This window comes from Danio aesculapii, chromosome 14 (genome assembly GCF_903798145.1).
Source record: "Danio aesculapii chromosome 14, fDanAes4.1, whole genome shotgun sequence".
NCBI classification, from domain to species: domain Eukaryota; kingdom Metazoa; phylum Chordata; class Actinopteri; order Cypriniformes; family Danionidae; genus Danio; species Danio aesculapii.
The window spans coordinates 22697217-22719162 of NC_079448.1; the positions used below are offsets into that span (position 1 = coordinate 22697217).

At 32.9% G+C, this 21946-nt stretch overlaps 1 protein-coding gene across 1 annotated transcript; it reads right to left on the minus strand.

Moving 5' to 3' along the window:
- Nucleotides 1–1011: 1011 nt before the first annotated feature.
- ids (iduronate 2-sulfatase) lies at nt 1012–21117 on the minus strand. Its single transcript, XM_056472784.1, has 8 exons — nt 20805–21117; nt 20521–20698; nt 17095–17183; nt 14291–14491; nt 10071–10241; nt 8047–8173; nt 5513–5686; nt 1012–1746 (listed from the first exon to the last, which is right to left on the minus strand). The coding sequence occupies exons 1-8, from the start codon at nt 21024–21026 to the stop codon at nt 1217–1219; spliced, it is 1692 nt and encodes a 563-aa protein (XP_056328759.1). The 5' UTR covers nt 21027–21117; the 3' UTR covers nt 1012–1216.
- Between the last annotated feature and the right edge of the window lie 829 nt (nt 21118–21946).

Here is a 21946-nt window from a genome sequence, read left to right on the forward strand (position 1 = left end):
AAATATCCGGAAAATATCCGGAACAACTTTACCAGTAAATTTAAAAAACCACTGTTCACACAGGTAAGGACGTTCTGGAATTTTTCCGAAAAAGACCATTCGCACATCCATTCCAAAATACCGGTAAATTCTGACATCATTAACCAGAAATCACCTTTAAACGGTTGCGCTTGTATTTGTAAACATTTGACTGCATTACAAACTCTGTGGATGGATAAGTATTATGAACAACTTTGATGAAAAGAAATAGAGGAACACTTTCGCATGTCGAGATGTACATAATACGTGTGTGTGCTGGCACTCACCAGCTGCTTCACGTGCACGCGTCAAGCAACGGCTTATCATAAGCATTTTATCAATAATTATTTACACAGTTGGCATTACGAAGGAACATAGAAACGTTATCTGAATAACATACAACAGCTAAATGTGTCAGGAAAAATATTCAAAGGTTTTTATTTTCAGAAACGTGGATGCGTCTAAATGTTCTGATTGGCTAAAATAGATGTCTCATGTCAGACGCAATGAGCTCTTTCCGGCAATTTTCCTTCTGCGTTCACAGAGAGCAGCATTCCGGCAAATTACCGGTAATGTTATAACTTCTCTTTACGGAAAATTCCAGGAACGAATTTACCGGTATTTTCAAAAAGGGTCAGTTTACACATACAGACCTTTTCGGAAAATTGCGTTTGTGCGGTTTGTGGTGAGCGCACTGGCGCTGTTGTCCTGTAGCTACCGTCGCATCATCCAAGTGGACGCTGCACACTGGTGGTAGTGTGGAGAGACTCCCTTCATGATTTTGAAGCACTTTGGGTGTATGACCATAAACAATAAATGCACAATATAAATAAATACACACATTACATTAAATATAAATTTACAAGTATACTTAAGACTTCATTCAATCTAAATTTTTTTTATTCTAAAAAAAAAAATCTTAAAATAAAATAATTTTAACATGGCACTGCAATAGATTTTTATTCAAATCATTTTATTTTATTTCAATCAGTCAATACAATTTTATTTACATTAATACATTAAAGTCAGCATAAGTTCGACCATGATATACAAATACTTTAAATAATTTATTTCTACAAAAATATAAAATGAATGACCTAATGATTATAACAATATGCTACAAATCTCCTTTTGTTAATATCCACCCAAAGATATTCTTGACCGAATTTTGTAACATTCATTCATTTTCCCTTCATTACTACAACGCAGAAACTCCCTTTGATTTCCATCCACTGCTGAAATACATCATATGCTGCTTCAGACTCTCTGTCCATGAAGGCATTGTTCCAAACTTATTCAAAACTGCTGCGTGTCCAAATTCATCAAACAGGTTATTATCCTGTCCCGGGTCTTCAGCCAGAATGTACAGTTCACCCGCATGGATATCTGTCATGTTGGGCTTGCAGTGCAGAGGGTCAAAACCCACCCATAAAGTATAACGGTAATCATTGGAGCGAATGGAGTAACCCATAATTCTGATATCGGCAAGGTTCGGGAGGTCCGAGTTCTCCTGGATGGAGTCTGAGGGTCGTGGATACTGGCTGAATGAGTACGCTTCACTATTGTGATATTTGGGATTTCGGATCAGTTTAGCAAGGTTTGAGCCCTCGGTGCACAGATCCATCTTGAACGATGGAGAGGGGCAGTGGCGAACAGAAGGGAGACCGGCCAGATTCGCCAGTGTGGGGAAAACATCCAGCAACTCCACCACACTGTTTACAATCTTACCTGGAATAAAAAAAAAAAAACTGGATGTAGGGATTTTAAAAGTTTTTTAAATATTATTTATTACTAAAACTGTCATAAATTAAGTTGAGGTAACTTAATTCTTTTGGGTGTAGAAAGTTTAAGAAATGTAACTATAAAAGGTGTTTAGCGTGAAAATACAGCATTGCATTAGAGGAACACACTGTAAATAAATGCTGGGTTCTACACAATTCATTCACTACCCCCCCCCCCCCCCCCCCTGGTAACTTTTATATGGAATTTATTCAACGAAACATAACTGTGTGCTTCTACTCCATTCAGTTAGTAGTGACAAGTGCATAGCGCAAACCACGTGGGCCCACCCGCAAGAGAAGGTGAAGAAAAGTTGTATCAAAATCTCACTCCCAGATGAAACTGCAGTTAAAGTCACAGCAGTTTATCATGACACTTTTATCATTTTGTTCTACAGTTGACAGCAAGAACAAAGATAGAAGCAGTGTCTCATTGACAAGCAGCTCCTAATTATGTTATGTAAGAATTTAAAACCAAATAGGATGAATTTAGACCCCATTTTGAAAGTAAAACATACTCTAATAGGTAGTGTAATCTACACAGCAATAAGTGCAGTGTGTGGGTGAGAGAGGGGCAGTGTTCTTGATCGTGATCCGGTTCTGTTGTGGTTCTGTGACTGCTGGTGTTCGTGCTGTATGGTTAAAATTGATGACAATTAAAGTAACTAGGTTAATTTAGATTTAAATAAAATAAAAATAAATAAAATATTTATCTAATATTTTGGCCTTTTTTGTCCCTTTTGGCGGGTTTTGCACAGCTTTTGGGCTGGAAAAATTCAGCTATATCTGGCAACACTGACACTGGGTTGGTCAAGCAGCATAAAAACTGTAATAAGCTGTCAGAACTAATGCTATTTTACAAATTAGTTCAATTATTTCTTATAAAACTGATATATTGTTTCTAATTAACTACAAAAAATGTAAATAAAAGTCACTTACTATACAGGAATTTGAGAAATGTAGTCACAGAGAACTTCTACAATGTTTGTGTAAAATGTCAAACTGTAATCTTTGGCATCATCTTCGGTGAGAATATGTTTGATGGCTTTTAAAAAAAAAACATTTCAAACATTTGTGTTTAACTGCATCACGGTTGGTGTAAACAGGACTTTAGTTTGGCTGGCTAATCTTTTTTTTTTAAACTTATTCTATAGAGCGTAGCAGTGACCACCCACACAGCAGCCTTACTTCCAAGAATTTCTCCTCATTCATTTTACTTGAAAACAACCTTCAATAAAGACTTTAAAGCCATGAACTAAATCAACCAGCCTTAAGATGAATCCCTGCCTTTTATTTGAAGAAAAATAAAAAAAAGATGAATGTACAAGACTTTGTACTAATTGCCTTTTACGGGGGAGTAAACAAAGCACTATGCTTGACATAATTCAAACTGTAACTATATTACAATTTTAAAAATAGATATGCTTATGAAATCAATGACCTACAATCAAAAATCAAATACAAATATCTTCCAGAAGTCTCCAGGAAAACAATTATGTGCAAAATACTGTTTAACTATTCTTAGAAATCTTTTTAATACACTGTTAAAAATGCTGAGTTCCACACAATTCCTTCATGCTATCCCGACACATAAAACAATTGAACAAAACAATTAAGTTGTCAAAAACTACCTCAAGAGTTTTGTTTATTCAATTTATTTTAAATAAGTAGTTTAAACAAGCAGATAAAAATCTTTTTTTAATGTATAACAAAACATTTGGGCTGCTTCATATTTTTGTAGATATTATTTCAAGAATATTTGTCGAAAAGAAAGTAAAAACAAACAAAAAAAGTATTGTTTTGCTGCAATTTCCATTTTTAAGCCATCTGATATATTGATTGGTCAATCACAATTATATTTATATGAAGTTCAAACCTTGGTGATATTTTCATAGAGGCCACATTAAAAACTTTACATTTGTGATCTCCTGTATACTGAAATACTGTATTGTTAAATATATAATATATATACATACATATATACATATACATATGTTGTATAACATATATAGCTCAATTATACAACAGTTCTGTCTGGTTGTTGAATCTGATTGACTAATAGCAGTGCGATATTCTGCAATAACTCATAGAGCCTCCCCACCATTCTGTATTACTCCGCCCACAAAGTGACAGCAGATCAATAAACTCACTACAGTTTGACAAATATTGCTGCTGTTGGACAACAAAGTACTTTTGAGGCTTTTTTTGGCGAGAACGTAGTTGTTTAGATGGCAACTATGTAGTTTATTTATAAGGATAGTGCCATAAAACTTTGGAGATACTGTGCGTCTGCATCCATCAGACTGTCATACTGAGTGTTGAATTTATACCATAGTAATCTGGTACAGTTTGCTTTGCTTTGGCTTTTCGGAGTTAATTATTGTGATCTCTCAATTGCAACAGAGAAATACTGGGAAATCTCTGTAGACTGATGGCATTTCATGCCGTTCAGCCTTATAATCTTAAAATGTGAGCAAAATCCCCCGTTTTGTCTTCACTTAAAAAAATTACTCTAGAGCAGGGGTGTGATACTGCTCATAAATTATTAGCCTCTTGATGTAAACAGAGCAAGGAATTTTTCACAGTATTTCCTAAAATATTTTTTCTTAAGGAGAAAGTCTTATTTGTTTTATTTCAGCTAGAATAAAAGCAGTGTTTTTTTATAAAACCATTTTAAGGTCAATATTATTAGCCCCCTTGAGCTATTTTTTTCCAATAGTCTACAGAACAAACCATCACTATACAATACTTTGCCCAATTACCATAACCTGCCTAGTTAACCTAATTAACCTAGTTAAGCCTTTAAAATGCACTTTAAGCTGAATACTAGTATCTTGAATAATATCCAGTAAAATAGTGTGTACTGTCATCATGGCAAAGATAAAATACATTCGTTATTAAAACTATTATGTTTAGAAATGTGTTGATAAAATCTTTCCATTAAATAGAAACAGAAGGGGGCTAATAATTCAGGAGGGCTAATAATTCTGCCTTCCACTGTGTATACTACAATATACAAACAAATGAACTAGCATGAAATGCACACACCAAATTAGCCACTTTTCTCTTAGGTGAAAGGCCCTATCTTTGAAATTTCCCCGAAATTTACTGATACGGTTCTGAATATAGCACAGCTCATTAGACCAACAACAAGCAACAATACAGAGCCCACTGTGAAAGCAATAACTCTCAGGACTTATTAGCTTCTCTATGCTGCGGCATTATCATTACAGCCATTACTCCAGCTGCTTATGCTGGCTGTTTTCTAAAGATCGCTACAAATGTACACTTGAGAGCTGCAAGCAAGAACCATCAGCAGGCGCACAGTACGCTCTCAGTTAACCTGTGTATCCCACATTTGAATGCATTCATTTTACTTATTAGACCTCCTTAACATGCAAACTCCCACCAAGCCTCATTTGATATCATGTTGGTTAAATTGGGTTAATTGAAGAGTTTCATGCACATTTTGACTGTAAAGCCAGTTCTAGCACATGCTTTCAGATTAAGCAGAGTCGTAGTTTACTCATTGTAAACTACTCGTATATTTTGCTGATTGGTCAAACTAATATATTTAAAATGATCTGAATCGACATAATTCTTGAGGGTTTTTCGGGACAACTTCACACTTGAGAGACTTTGAATCAGTTGGAATCGCCAATTTTCCTGTGTTCCTGTGGTGTTAGCGTGTTGACAGCTGCTTTGAGTAACATTACCTTTGCCAAAGTGCTCCCGCGTGTCCTGAAACACATCGATGAAGGGGAACGTCTTCGCCCTGGGCCGAGAGCGAGGGGAGCTCACTCCTGCCTTATACACCATCAATGGTACTCGGGTGGCCACATCAAAGTTGCTGTATTTGGCCCATTCACCATGCTCTCCTAATGACCAACCTGAGAGAGAGAAAACCATTCACAATCACTGCTGTTTCTCTCATTTAAGCTAACTAGAGCTTGAATCCGTTCAGATGTTTGGGTGTGGCAAGAGCACTTTTAGCTTAGCTTAGCATAGATCATGGAATCGGATTAGTAGTAACATCTCACTCAAAAACGACCATAGTTTCAATAACTTTCCTATTTAAAGATCGACTCTTCTGTAGTTACATCATGTCATTTTTTTTAATCAGGTGCTAATGGTCTAATCTGATTCAATGGCCTATGGTAAGCTATGCTAAGCTCCTGCCAGACCCAGAGATCAGCTAAATTGATTTAAAAATTATTAAAAAAAAACAACTCTAGAGGCGTATAATAACACTATTTTCTGGAAAAAATTGGAATGTTCCTTAAAGTGAATAACATTAAGAATTGCAATACAAATTTAAGTTCAAATTCAGAAATTCAAATAGAGTAATATTTTAGGAAATGTTACAAGTTTATACTAAATATAGCATTAGATAATGAACAACTGATGTTTGAAAAAGCATACTATACATTATAATCAAATTAAACATAAAAAAATAATTATATACAGTTGAAGTCAGAATTATTAGCCCTCTTTTGATTTTTTTTTTCTTTCTTAAACATTTCCCAAATGGTGTTTAACAGAACAGGGACATTTTCACAGTATGTCTGATAATATTTATTCTTCTGGAGAAACGCTTATTTGTTTTATTTCAGCTAGAATAAAAGCAGTTATTAATTTTTAAAGACCATTTTAAGGTCAAAATTATTAGCCCCGTTAAGCTATATTTTTTGATGGTCTACAAAACAAGCCATCATTTTACAATAACTTGCCTAATTACCCTAACTTGCCTAGTTAACCTAATTAACCTAGTTAAGCCTTTAAATGTCACTTTAAGCTGTATAGAAGTGTCTTGAAAAGTAACTAGTCAAATGTTATTTACTGTCATCATGGCAAAGATAAAAAAAATCAGTTATTAGAAATGAGTTATTAAAACTATTGTTTAGAAATGTGCTTTAAAAAAAAATCTTCTCTCTGTTAAACAGAAATTGGGGGTCGGGCTGTCTGGGGAATAAATTCCTGTAAATAAAATAAAATAATTCTGACTTCAACTGTATATGTATATATATATATATATATATATATATATATATATATATATATATATATATACACATACATACATACATACATACATACATACATACATACATACATACATACATACATACATACATACATACATACATACATACATACATACATACATACATACATACATACATACATACATACATACATATATATATATATATATATATATATATATATATATATATATATATATATATATATATATATATATATATATATATATATATATATATATATATCCCAAAAAGTCCCAGCCAGGCGTGTAAATAATTTCGGGCTTGACTATATATATATATATATATATATATATATATATATATATATATATATATATATATATATATATATATATATATATATATATATATATATAGTCAAGCCCGAAATTATTTACACGCCTGGCTGGGACTTTTTGCTTGACACATCAGCAACTACTGAAACACATCAGCAACTATTTCATGCCAAGATCAAAACATATTACAATTTCAAAATTTAGTAAGAGAGAATACAAAATAAATAAAAATCAATCAATCAAAACTCCAAAAATTTACATAAAAAAAATTTTAGATGTGATTTTTCATTTTAACCTATGATAACTTAATATTCTTCTTGGGAATACATTTTTAAGAACATCCATCCAAGTGCTCTCAGTATAAAAAAACATGTCTATTAGTCTTTAAAATTTCACATTCTAATAAAAAAATGTTTGGTATGTGACGCTTGACAGTGGTTCTAGATAGTTTTAGTATTTACTTTTAGTAACAATGACCATTAAACATTTAAAACGAAACACTAGTAACATTATAATGAAGCAAATTGAATATATTTTTCTTCCTTTTTTGTTTTAATACAGAATTCTGAATATTCGAATCAATATTACTCCCTTCTTTAATAAAAGTGAGCCTATTAATATAATGTGAGTTCTGCACAATCCTTTATAAGAGATACTTAATGTGAAGCATAAATGTTTGGATAATATCAAGAAAAAAAAAACTGCCATATGCCAAACTACTCAAACAATTTAAACTGCAATTTATGCTAAATGGAACAGTGACAGCATCATTTCCGAAAAGAATTTTACAGAATGCAAATTCAAAATAACATGGAAGGCCATAGAAAACACTGCGAGAATCTGAGCTCTAATATAAACCTTCAGTGTTTCAATACTGCCACCTAACGGCTGTGCTATTTAACAAACCGTGATCTGAGCTGAACACCACTATAGTGTTCTTGGCCAAGCCAACATCATCAAGGGTTTGCAGAATCTTCCCGACTTGAGCATCTACATATGACACAGAGGCAAAGTAGTGCTGGCGGATCCTCAACTAGATGATGAAGGGAGAAAAAAAATACATCATGTTTGAGTCTACAAGAAATGACTTCAAACAGACTTCAAAACATATGCATTAACAAACTACAAACATTTTTCTACAGCCAACTTCAGACATTTCTATACATTTAAAGGATTCATTACGTATGGGTTTGAGTAAAATAATAAAATACGCTTTACTCTCTAACTTTCTAATACTATATATATATATTTTTTTTTGGTTTGCTTTTTTTCAGGCATGTGATCAGTTGAGGACAAAAAAAGAAGATGAGACCTCGCCTTCAAAAAAAATACTAAATAAATAATAAAAATAATAATTCTAAAAATATTCTTTACATAAATATTTATTATTGGCCACACAATTTAAGTTTCATTTTTTGTTCTATCAGTTTAAATATTTAGCAGTTTAGTGACCCAAGTAATATTTAATAGGTTTATACTTTCGGGACAGATCCACACACTAACTCGGTTAGTTTTCTTGAGTCCACAGAATATAACTTTCTCTGTAATTTAGTCGACTCTTTATTCCATGTGATAAATAAACTACTGGTCAGTCAACAATTCGACCTGTAAAAATATTAAGGCCAAAAAAAAAATCATAAACGGTTAATAAGAGTTTATCACTTTCCCTTTCCTTCAACGTAGTGCCTGTTTTTTATAACTTAATTTTAAAATATATTTTCATTAATTTATAATTTCATCTAAACTTATGACACTTCCAGGTATTAAATTTGAGGTGCTAGGCTGTGGCACTGAGTTAAAGACATAAGGACAGATGATTTGCAGAGGATAATAACAAATGTGCACCCTGCAGCTGTATTTATAATGTAGAGCGCACGTGGTCGTGTCATGCAATTGTGAGCGCGGAAAAAGTGCACAGCTGCACACGCACTCACTGTGATGTCACAATCTTGCATAGTGTCCATGGCTTCGTCACATTATAGGACTACACAATATCATCAAGTTATATACACAGTATACAAAGTAGCCTAGGTAGGTCTACAATTACATCCCATTGGTGACGATGGAGACCCCCCCCCCCCTTCCCTCAAAAAAATTTTTTATGCAAATTACAGGGGTCGCCCCGTTTAACTTGAAAGAAGAATCACATCCCTGCAATTTATTGGAAAAGCTAAATTTTTCATTTGTTGTCATTAAAATAAATGAATAGAACACTTCAACAGATGGCTAAAATAACAATTAGTCTGTTGTGCAGGATACAAAGCAAGAAAAAGTCATTATGATTGAAAAAAATGTATCTTTCTAAAAAAAAGGGTAGCATTTTCGTTTAACTAACAAGTCACACTATTACCTACTGGCTATTATCTACCTGCCTAAGTGTATTAACTGTTTATTAGCATTTAAAGTATGATTTCTAATTCTACCCAATACCCAACCCCTAACTACTACCTTACTAACTATTAATAATAAGCTATTTAGTACATTATTGAGCTAAAAGTCTTAGTTTATGGTTTGTTAGCAGCATGAATTGTATATGAAAATAAAGTGTAACTAAAAAGGTGTCTTTGTTAAACATGTTTTATACTAATTTCAATTAATTATGCATAACTAGATGTAACTAACCCTAATCAAATAGCAAGTACATGCATTTATCTAATATTACTTGTTAGTTAAATGAAGAGATACTGTGACTAAAAATAAATTGTAAGCAAAAACATCCAGAAAGATGCCATTTCTGTTATTTTTCCATGTTAAAAAAATTAAGCAAAACAATTTTTGTTAAACTCTGGGGAAAAAATGTTTGCTGAATGCAACAAAAATAGCATTTTACTCAAACTCATAGCTATTAATCGTAAATACAGAGGAATCGAGAACTTCTAAGTGCTCTTTATTATTTATTTAATTATTTTATCATATTCACTCTACAGTACCTGAAAATCTTTAGGAATTGGGCCATAAGGGAAGCTCAGATTTAACGCCTGCACGTCTTCCCTCTTGCGGATGTCGGTCCAGGGGTTGTAAGCCACATCAGGAAGTTTCTTAGGCACATCTGGATCTGGAGCTAGCGTCATATTCTCAATAGGATAGAGCTTTAGGTACTCCTATAAAAACACAATATTGACTTAACAGGTGCTCTTACACACTCACACGTTTTTTTAGTTTTTTTTTTTTCTGGGGGAGTGTTGATTAACCTCTGAACAGTTCTTTCAAGGATTTCTAACTCTCTGTTAGTCTCTTTGTTTACTTGGGTAAAAGGCTAAAAACATTACAATACATTGTATTTTCTGAATATAACATTTTTCTATGTTTGCGATTCTACTACATAAAAGAATGATTTTTTTTCATTAATATAATGTTGATTCTGGGCAAATATTTTCTTTATAAATGTAAATGATAAGATAAAACCTTATTTTTTAAACGACTTTACAAATGATTACTTTCCATCATTGGAATTTAAAAAAGTAACAAGGCCTAGATCATTTTCTTTTCGGTTCCCAGAATACATGACAAAGCTCGTAAGTTTATTAGTACTTTTTGTTACACTATGTGCCATGCTTATCATTAGTTTCATTGAATTTATCAGTGCTTAAATAACACATTTTTAAATCGTTTTCTCTATCGTTTTGCCCCAAAAGCTCTACTGTGTGCATAATCCAAGGCCTTGTGAGACTTTTTGACCTCATAAAAGCATAATAATCAAGAAGTAATTCATAATATAATAAAAGTAATTCAAAACTGCTTTCACCATTGTAGCAAATTCCCATTCACTACAAAACATATGAGAGTGGAGTAACATCTAAAACCTCTTAACTCAAAACCCACTTCTCAAATGATCCGGGAAACGGGCCTGGGCATGGTTCGGACAGCATAGTGTAAGTACGCCCTAATGGTTGTACTACCATTAGACCAAATAGTACCATATTTAACACTAGAACCGCAATCGTTGTATATTGAAAACACCCATGGTTTTATATGGCCAAAAATATATATTATTTCACTGTAAAAGCAAGAGTCTTCACAAAGTCATTTATAGGGTCATTAAATGAATACTTTTAGTCATAAACCATGATGTTGATGAGACCCTGGACACAACACTCACCAATAATATCATACACACCATTACTTCTGGTATTTAGTGCCTCTAATATCTGCTTGGCATCCACAAATGGCCTTCTTGTATTCATTAGGACACAAACTGATTACTCAATAGGTGAAAGGTGTTGCTCATTAAAGGAATAGTTTACCCAAAAATGAACATTTCCAGTTCATTTATTGCCCTTTAGGTGTCTGTGACTTTTTTCTTTAGTTGAACATTAAGGCGGATTTTTAGCTCAGTCAATGTTTCTTGCTGATTTGTATAATGGCAGTCAATGGAGACAGTTGTAATAAACAATATAATAATAAACAAATACAAACAACTCCTAATGCCTATGGCTCTTGATAATACATTACATTTGTGTGCATACTGACACTGTAAATTGCTAATAATATTGTAAATACTGTTCAGTTTCTAGCACAGAAGAATTGTTTCGCTTCACAATATCTGACTGTATCATCAGGAGCCAGGGGAATTGATTTGGACTTGTTTGTATTATTTTATTATTAATGTCAAAAATATGTGACAACTTTTGACTATATGTGACTTATATCATATGAATTACCAAGAGCAACAGTTTCAGATAAAAAATATTTTTAAAATGTTCTACTGAAGAAAAAAAAGTAATCTATATTTTAAATGGGGGTGAGAGTGTAAATATTCATTTGTAGGAGATCTATCCTTTAATACATTTGACTTTCTGGTATTACAGGTATCATGTCAGCTTCATTGACTTCATGGTCAAGATAATTCTGAATAATACAAATATAATAAATACAATAAAAACCATTTAAACAAAAACAAGTTATTTACATCAGACTTTTTTACATTCATATATGACAGAAAAAAATTTTAATTTTTCTTCTACAAACATTAAAGGTATAGTAGGACAGTCCAATGAAATATGCAGAGAGAAATCTTGCAAAACATGCACTGTGAAGGGTTTTCACATTTTAGTAGAAATGCAAGTGTTTGTTTTGTCAATTTGACATCTGGTATAAATCACTTGATCAAATATTGTCTTTAAAAATATGTATATAAAAGATCTGACTGAAATTTGGATTTGACATTAGATTTGTGCGTATAGGTATAAATGCCCCATTTTAACAACAGGGAGTTGTTAATAACACAATACAACTAAAAGACTTCAAGACTATGTGGCTGTTTACACGAGGTCACCTCATGTGTTTTCTCTCATCGGATAGCTATCTGATTTGTGAAAATGATTCCATTTGGCCACATAAGAGTCGGCACAAAAACTAATATGAATCCAATCTTTAAATCCCACTCTATGCAAATTTAACTTCGTCAAATTAAAGTGTGGAGTATCTGATGCTTACTTAATTACTATTGTTTTTACAGAAACATAAGCTATATACTTTTTTTTGTATGTGGGCTAGGCTACTACAGACATTTGTACTTTACTCGGTTTCCATTGAAATATCATCACACAAGGCAGGATCGCCAATTACTTTCATTACAGGCAAAATAAAACATCTATTTTTGTTGTACCCACACATGCTAGGCTTCATTCAAAACTGTAAAATGTTTGCATTGATTTGTGTATAACTAACTCTTCCAAAAGCAAAACACTGTGCCTTTGTAAAGGAAAAATAAATCACTATGTTTGTTCAATTATTTTTCATCTCTATTCACAGAATTAGGCTACTACAGGAGTGTGATGAAGAGCGTGTTAATGCAGAAATTTTATATTAATAAGGCATTGTGATTTTATCATTTAATGGTTCGAAATATGATGAACAAATATATTGAAATAAAACAAACATTTCAAATGGTCATCTGTGTTTCATTACAGTAACTCACACAATTTTTATTTGCATTTTTTTATATTTCGGGAGCATTAAATTTACATACTGCATGGGGTTTCAACAAACTGATGCATTTAGACCTGTCCAGTTTTATCTGGAAGTGGTTTAAGCCAGGGGTTCTCAACCATTTTCACTTTGGGGCCCACTTCTCCAATCAATTTTTGAAGGCCCACTTGTCTGACATTTTCTCTAAAACGTTTGTATGAAATGCTCATTTAATCCTTTTATATATTTATGCATTTGTTGTGCCTTGTATTATTTTCTATTATCAGCATTTTTTTTTTTATACACAGATTCAAAGAGACCAGCTTCTGCTTTAAACTGGACTTACTGAATATCTACTATTAAATATCTACTGATATAAAGACTAATGTAAAATACAGTTAAACACCCTAAATCTGTTGAAACGAGTCAGTCCGATGGCGGTTTAGATTGCAGCTGGATATTATTGGGAGATCGCTGACAGGAACAGTTAACAGCTCCACCATAGCGCGTCTGAAGCTCATATGCAAGTTTATTTTACATTCTATGGCAGAAACACCATTGAGCCTCACTAGATCCTCCTGTATGAGCACAGGTCCATCATATAACACTAATTTGGACAACTGCAGCAGTTGATATATTAAATAGTTCACACAAAAATACACAGAGACTTTCACTTTCACTTCACGCACAGTTTGTGAATAAAAAGACTTACGTGTACTACTTGCAGATACGATCATGAGGCTGTTTTTGCACAGAGTTTGAGATAATTACAGAACAGGAGAAAGTGCATTACTTCAATCATTTTAATATAGCATATTAATAATTTATTTCAAAAATTCTAGTATAATATTGAGAGTTCATTTTAAGCTATCTCGCGGCCCACCTGCAGGATCACTGAGGCCCACTAGTGGGTCGCGGCCTACCAGTTGAGAATCCCTGGTTAAAGCAATCAGATTATATCCATCTCAAAAGCATTTCGAAATGCATTTAAACTGGCCCTTTTCACGATCGTATAGCCATCTGATCAGAAAAACGCATGAAGTGACCAGATTGTAAACAGTCTCTTAATTATCAATATGTTTTGAACATTAAAAAACAGCCATGAGTAAAATTTCTGTAATTTTACCTTGTGTTAGTTCTGGTGTGAAAGTGGTTCTGCTATGATTACAAGTCAATGAACATCTTTCAGTGCTGTTTAGCATCATTTTGCATGACATAATTTACTAAGAAAAGTCCATACCTGTGGGATTCTGAAAGGAATATGAGGCTTATAGAAGCCGACAGCCAGAAAGAACGGTCTCTGCGAGCCCTTCATAGAGCGCAGGAGTCGAATAGCCTCCTCTGTGTTCTCCATGTCAGGAAGGGTTTTTAGAGGCATCTCAGACACGTTCACGGGACACAGCAGGTTACTGTGCAACGTGCCGTCTTTATCTTTGCAAACCTATCAGAGGAATATGACATATTGGAAACAAAGCACTGCAATCTTTTACAATTTAATTTCTGCTGTTAGCTTTCTCAAAGTACGCTCTCATAAATAAAGACACAGAAGTGGTCACTAGGGTGCTATCTTTTTAAAAGGAAGACATTTTTTGCCTATTTAATCACAAAAGGTGCCATAGAGAGCCATAAATATAAATACTGGTATCACAGTGACAGTTTTTTTTTTACGATTCTCTACTTGACAAATTACCAAATCAAATCTCTCTCTTATCAGCTTTTGAAAGAAACTAAGTGTTAAACATTTGAAATGTTATTCATTTTATTTATGATGAAACAAAGTTAGTGTAATATTCTTCTAAAAGTTTTCACTTGTATCATTTTAATTTTATAGTGTTTTTCCGTAATGTTTATCATTACTACTAGTACTTACTTTAGTTTCATTTTATACTAACAATGATATTTGTTTTACAACTTTATTTGATTTATTTATCTACATTTATTAAAATGTAGATTTTTTTTTTTTGTTGTGAAACATTTTACACTAAAAATTATTCATGCACTCATTCATTAAAATACAATGTCAAAGAACATGGCAGATTAGTTAGTTTTAGTATTTTTCTAATGTTTTGACTAAGTTTTTTTTCTTAAATTTTTTTATTACTTTTTTTTTATTTGTAAGTTTAATTTTGTTATTAAAAATGAAAACAATTTTGTTTAAATTTTAAATGGGATTTTTATAACTGTTTATTTACATCATGTTTTTAATGCTGATTAATCCAGGGTTTCTGCAGGTTTCACCAAGTCAAATTTAAGAACTTTAAAGACCTTTTTAAAACCATGAAGAATGAAACTTCATACTTATAAAAGGTTAAATCCTAGGGACTTTTAATGGCCTAGCAGAATAAAAAGTTTTAATTAGTTATTTCTTAGCAACATATTTGAAATAATGTGTCAAAACAAGCAGACCTTGTATACATAAGTGTTTTCAACACTGTTGGTGATTGGATGCGTGTTGGATCAATTTGGTAGCTTCACTTAAACGAAGGGAAATTAAGACCCATTTAAAATGATCTGAAAGAAAATATTTCAGTGAATTTAAGACTTTTAGGGCCTAAAATTTTGTTTTTGAAATTTTGAAAAGACATTTTAAGACCCCGCAGATAGATTGTTAATCAATCAGTAAAAAGAAAATAAGCAATAATTTTTACATTTTTAAATGCACATTTTAAATGGCTTAAAAAAACATTTGGCAAATGATTTTCTCTCTTTATTTGCCACTTGGTTTTCTTTTACTTTTTGCCACATTGCTGGAGGACCAAAAATTCAAAACAAAAATCCACTGCTGCACAAAGATCTGGAGTTCTTATGCAGTTTTGGAGTAAACAAGAAAGGCTCTGAGATCACTTCGTTGTTGAAGAGGACAAATAATTAATAAAACTTTATTAAATAAATAACCAGTTATAAAATTAACTATTTCATTATAAATTTTAAAATTATTTTTAAATAGGTTGTTTTATTGATTTATTAAATGACAATTAAAAAAACTAAATAAATAGACACATTTAAATATGTATATGTATATGTCCATTTAAATTGCGATTCATTTATATACATTTTTATGCTTCAATTATTAAATTAATAATTAGATTTTTCGTTTTATTACGAACATAGGAAACAGTAGGTTTTCAACTGGTTATGCAGCATATTAACCAGCAGGGGTCAGAATTGTATAAAAGTCTACAGAATCAGAAAATCTTGAAAAATAAATATAATATTAAAAAACATTATTATTATTATTATTATTATAACTTAAGATTGAAATCAGTCAAAATGAAACTTTTAAATAACATCTCATCTTAAATGCATTGTATGTCTTGATAATTATATTGACAATCTTGGATAAAAATATCACGGTTTCACAGTATTGTGATTACTGCTCTAAAAATATTCTTTTTAAATGTCTGGGTAACAAACAAAAACTTTTTTCCCTTTTGAAAACAATTTATTTTCATTTGGGAAACATTTAATGTACTTTGGAGCAATAAACATGTCAGGCTGAATAATTCAAATGAATAATTGACTTCTGCTGTCTTCATTAGTTTGAAAAACATAGATGTCATTACAATTTAAAACGGAACCTTTGGAGATCTTTTCTGCTATTTATGCTGTTAGACATCTCTGTATAAACTGTTAGGACTTGGGTGGCTTTACAGTACACCAAGGGATATTTTAAGGGGATAGTTTAAAAAACGTCATTGTTTACTCAATTACTTTTTCTTGTTTCAGACCTTTATAAGTTTCTTTCTTCTGTTGAACACAAAAGAAGACATCTTAAAGAAAGCAGGAAGCCTGTAACCATTGACTTCCTTAGTTGTTTTCCTACTATGGATGTCAGTGGCTACCAGTATCTAACATTCTTCAAATATGTCTTCTTTTGTTTTCCACATGACCAAAGAAACTCACATAGGTTTGGATCCACATGAGAACAAGTAAATGGTGAGTAAATCTTTTGGTGAACAATTTATTTAAGAACACAGCATGGGTTTAAAAGCTTAGACATTTAGGGGGATGTGTAAACATGTCCACACAGACTCACACACTGACCTTCCTCTTTTCATATTCAAAAGAGGGTGGATGATACGGCGGTACAGACCAGCTGTACGGGTAATCATCCGAGTGGTTGGAGGCAATGCCTTGAGGACAAGCACGAAACATATAACAAGAGAGTTAACACATGAAAGGATTACAGGACAAAACAGAGAAAAAATAAGCCATATAGTTCACACTTAAATTAAAAGGAAAAAGAAGCAACTCCAATTCTGAAAATACTTCGTAAAATGTAGTAATCAAGAACAGGTGTTTTATAAAGGGATAGTTCAAAAATTAAGGGATAGGGATAGTTCATAGTTCAAGGAAATTTCAGAAGATTGGCTTTGGCGAGACATTCATATCATGGGTCAAGTTAATTTATGCCAGACCAACGTGTTCAATTTTAACAAATACTGACAGATCATCCAAGTTTCTTTTACATCGTTCAGTGCAGCAGGGCTGCCCCCTTTCGCCTGCTCTTTTTGCTATCGCCATAGAGCCCCTTGCTTTATCTATAAGACATCATAATGACATCACAGGTCTTGAAGTAGGGGGGATTGAAGCTCTCATCAGCTTATTTGCAGACAATGTGATATTGTATTTAGGAGAACTCTGGAAGATCAGTTCCAGCCCTATTAGATTTAATTACTTCTTTTGATATACATCAACTGCTCAAAAAGCATTTTATTCCACTTTCCACTAACTTTAGAGCTGGTTTTCTGGAAAACATTCCATTTAAAATAGGGACCACTTCACATATTTAGGTCTGACAATTCCTATAGATCAAAACCATTTATTTAAGCTGAGTTTTGCAGAGTTTCTTACAAAACCTAAAAACAACATAGAGAATTGGAAAATTCTGCCTTTATCAATGATTGGATGTATAAATTCTATAAAAATGGTCACTCTACCTAGGTTCCTATACATCTGTCAAAATCTGAAATTTTCGAACTTCTGCATTCTTTAAGGAGTTGGACTCAATAATCTTACCATATTTTTGGAATTACAAAGCACATTGGATATCTAACGTTAATTTACAAAAGGCCAAGCCCATGGGCGGTCTGGGTTTAACAATATTTAGACATTATTATTGGGCTGCCAACATTAGGGTTCTAATGTACCAGGAACAGGGGGCTTCTGGTGGCCTGACCCTCGAGGCTCCCTTATGATTTCGGACCGAGACAGGTCTGGCTGCTGGAATCGCACTGCCAGCCCTGCTATTTGCAAAACCAGACAAGCCCATTGTCTCAAATAAATTAAGTATAGTACTGAAAAACTCGATTAGAATTTTAAACCAAGTGAGGAAAGTCTTGTCTCTACCAGAGACCTCTTTGTACACACCAATATGCGATAATCATTCTTTTTTTACCCCCACAATTTGATAGAACATTCTTTGTTTGGAAGGAGAAGGGTTTATGTTCCATAAAGGACTTGTATGTTGAAGAGAGAATTGCATCGTTCTGTCAGTTGAGAGAAAAGTTTAAATTTACCCCATTCACATTTTTTTCCTTACTTGCAAGTAAGGCACTGTGTGAAATCTATAATTTGTAATTTTGAATGTATCCCTGATAAACATGTGTTTTTTTATGTCTTCTTGAACCCTCCCTAGTCCATTCATCTTATTTCAAATTGTGTTGAGTTGTATGAAACCTTTGCCTCAACTTCTAATGAAAAATTTAAGCTGGCGTGGGAGAATTAACTTGGAACTGAGATAGAGGAACTATGGGATAAGTGCCTGACTACAGTACAGTCCTGTTCGGTAAACAGTAGGCACCAGTTAATACAGTTATGCATCGCTTGCACTATACCAAAACCAAATTACACAACATTTTTCCCTCTATTTCACTTATGTGTGACAAGTGTCAAATTACAGAGGACACCACAGCTCATGCGTTTTGGTTTTGCCCTAATTTGTTTAATTTTTGGACAAACATTTTTGATTTATACTCCAAGGCCTATAATATTTCCCTCCAACTGGACACAGAGCGTGCTATTTTTTGTGTTTTAGAACACTCCCTCATCCTTCCAAACCATCTACAACAAGCCCTTACTCCAGGCATGACTGTGGCCAAGCGGCTAATACTAAAAAACTGGGAATCTCCTTTACCTCCTTCTTTTCAAACCTGGTTAATGGATATGGCCTCCGTTATCCATTTGGAAAGGCTCAGATTCAGGTTCCAATTCCAACGAAAAATTCTTTGCTACCTGGGAACCCTTTCTTGGATACTTAGACCTGAAACATGCTCTATCCAAATCCAGCACCTTTCATGAAAACTGACTGGCACACTACCTTTTAGGACTTTTTGATGTCTACATACTGTGTAACACTCCATTTTCTATCCCCAACAGCTGAATGCACATGTATAACAATTCATATATTTACCTACAAAATGTGTATACTCCAAGACAAAATTGTTTGTTTGTTTTTTTTCTGTTGTACTTAAAAAAAATTAATATAAGTATTAAAAAAAACATTTTAAATGGAAATTTCCTCAGAATTTACTCACAATTAACTTTCATGAATTTCTTTCTTCTGTTGAAAACAAAACACAGACATTCAGAAGTCAATAAGAATGTCTGCATTTGAATTCAACAAAAAAATACTCAAACAGGTTTGGACCAAGTGAGTGAGTAAAGAATGAGTAAAATATGACAAATTTCGTTTTGGAGGGAACTACCCCTTTAATTATCTTTAACTTTTATTTAAATGACAAATTATCCAAAAAAAAATGAGAGACCGAGGTAAAATAAAATTGAAATGGTTATAGAACTTTAAAATTCAACAGCTTTAAAAGTGTTGACAATAACTAGATAAACTGGTGAGGGTTTCATATTAAGTATAAAAGAAGCAGCTCGGACTTTGTAAGCAAAAATGAATCATGGCTTATAATTTTGTGCCAAAAGTCATGAAAGAATTTTCAAATTAATGAAAAATTAAATGCTCATTCACCAACTTCAATATATAATATATTTTTAAAAAACTCCAATAATTATTATTGATTTTAATGATTAATTATGGTTGTTAATTATTTCATTTTATAAGCTAAATTAAACACATTTGGTCATGAAAAACATTGAGAACACTGTACTTATGTCAAATAAATAAAAGTTAAAGAGAATTAAAGGGGTTGTTTACTCAAAAAGGTTTGTTCCAATCCAGTTTGAGGTTTTGTTTCTTTTATCAAAATATCAGATATTTTGAAGAATGTTGAAATCTGGTAACCATTAACATACATAGAATTTGTTTTACTTACTATGTGGATTTGAATTAATGGGTGAACAATCAATTTAGCAAATTAGAGATTGTTGATTTCATTGTATTTTATGAATTAATTTTTTCAGGGGGTGGGGGGTTCAGAATTAGTATTGTATATCAGCCTCAACGAGATGCAGTTTTTAGGATTTTTTTGCTGCATCGTGACAATTATGCATGCTTCATACCAGGATGGAAGACTTTGCCCACTGATAAAGTGGTGTATCCGTTAGACTTGAAGTATTGAGGTAGTGTAGTGTAGTTTCCAGCATGAACTCTCCAGTATGAGTTGAAATCGTAAAGTTTGGTGGTGTCTGGTCTTCGACTTGTTAGGAAAGACACTCTACTAGGTCCACAAACAGCTTGCTTTAAAAGAACACATCGTAATATACAGTTAACATGAATATAGATGTATGCATTATGTATTCATACACATATTTTTATGTCTTTCATGAACCACAGTACAACATACCTGTGCATATGCGTTATGAAACACTACGCTCGCAGATGCAAGCTGGTCAATGTTGGGTGATTTTACCACTGGATCAGAATAACAGCCTAAAGTTGGTCTCAAATCGTCAGCAATTAAGTACAAAACGTTGAAATCTTTGCTTTTTGCTGCAAAAACATCTCGGTCCAAAACGTGAATAAACAAAACAAACCACCAACACGTATATACGAGCATTACATTCATTGTGTTGAGCGGTTTCGTTTCAGTTCAATTCTTTCACGTTTGTTTTATGCTGTACCATGTTTAGATAATTCCAGTGTTTTGCTTCCTGGTTTTCAAAGGCTGGCTGTGATTGGAGGGGTTAGTCTTAAAGAGACAGTACACAGTTTCGCTTCAATAAGGTAGCGCCGACAGGATTGAGAACTGCGAATACTTCATTATGTTTCTAACATTTGGACTTAATTTGATCAGTTTTATTGATGTTGAACCTAATATAGCTTTTAGTACTATATTTCCACTGTATGGGTTTGTCATTATACTGCAAGCAGGAAGGTTTACTGCAGGTATTTTATGTTTATTCCAGTTTTTAGGCCATGCGATTCCCAAAGTGGGGGGTCAGGATAATTACAGGGGGTCGCTTGGTGTTTTTTAAAAGTCAAATACATTTTATGAAACTATTATAATTATCACAGAAGATAAAATTAATAAGAGTTATTAGTTGCATAAAAACAACAACTTTCAAATAAAAGCTATCAGCCTTAAAATTTTGTTTCATAGGATTGGTGTGTTTACGTTAGATTAACAACACAACAATGGCGTCACATGCATCAGATTGATTTTATAGCACCAGGTTAAACTTTCTGACACCTCTATGGTAATCAAATACATTAAAATTAAATACAGGTCACCATTGAAGATGATCTATAAAGGGTCTCCAAAATGAAACTAGGAATTGACTTGTGCTGAAAACAATGTGCTCACCAGTCTCGTTAGGTGAGGTTAATATTAAATTTAACAAATTAATAAATGACTATAAAAACGATATGGTTGTTAGACAGTTGCACGTTTTTGTGTTGTCAATATGCTCGTTTATATATATCTACTGTTGTGTGTGTGTTTTGTTTTGTTTTGTTTTGTTTTGTTTTGTTTTGTTTTGTTTTGTT

What these genes read in the sequence shown, in the direction of transcription:
- ids (XM_056472784.1), bottom strand. Translation starts at nt 21,026, where the DNA reads ATGAATGTAATGCTCGTATATACGTGTTGGTGGTTTGTTTTGTTTATT. An exon ending in GGGCAAAGTCTTCCATCCTG is followed by an intron (nt 17,184 to 20,520) that starts GTATGAAGCATG and finishes CTTGTCCTCAAG; the next exon opens with GCATTGCCTCCAACCACTCG. An exon ending in TTCCTTTCAGAATCCCACAG is followed by an intron (nt 10,242 to 14,290) that starts GTATGGACTTTT and finishes GTGTTTTTATAG; the next exon opens with GAGTACCTAAAGCTCTATCC.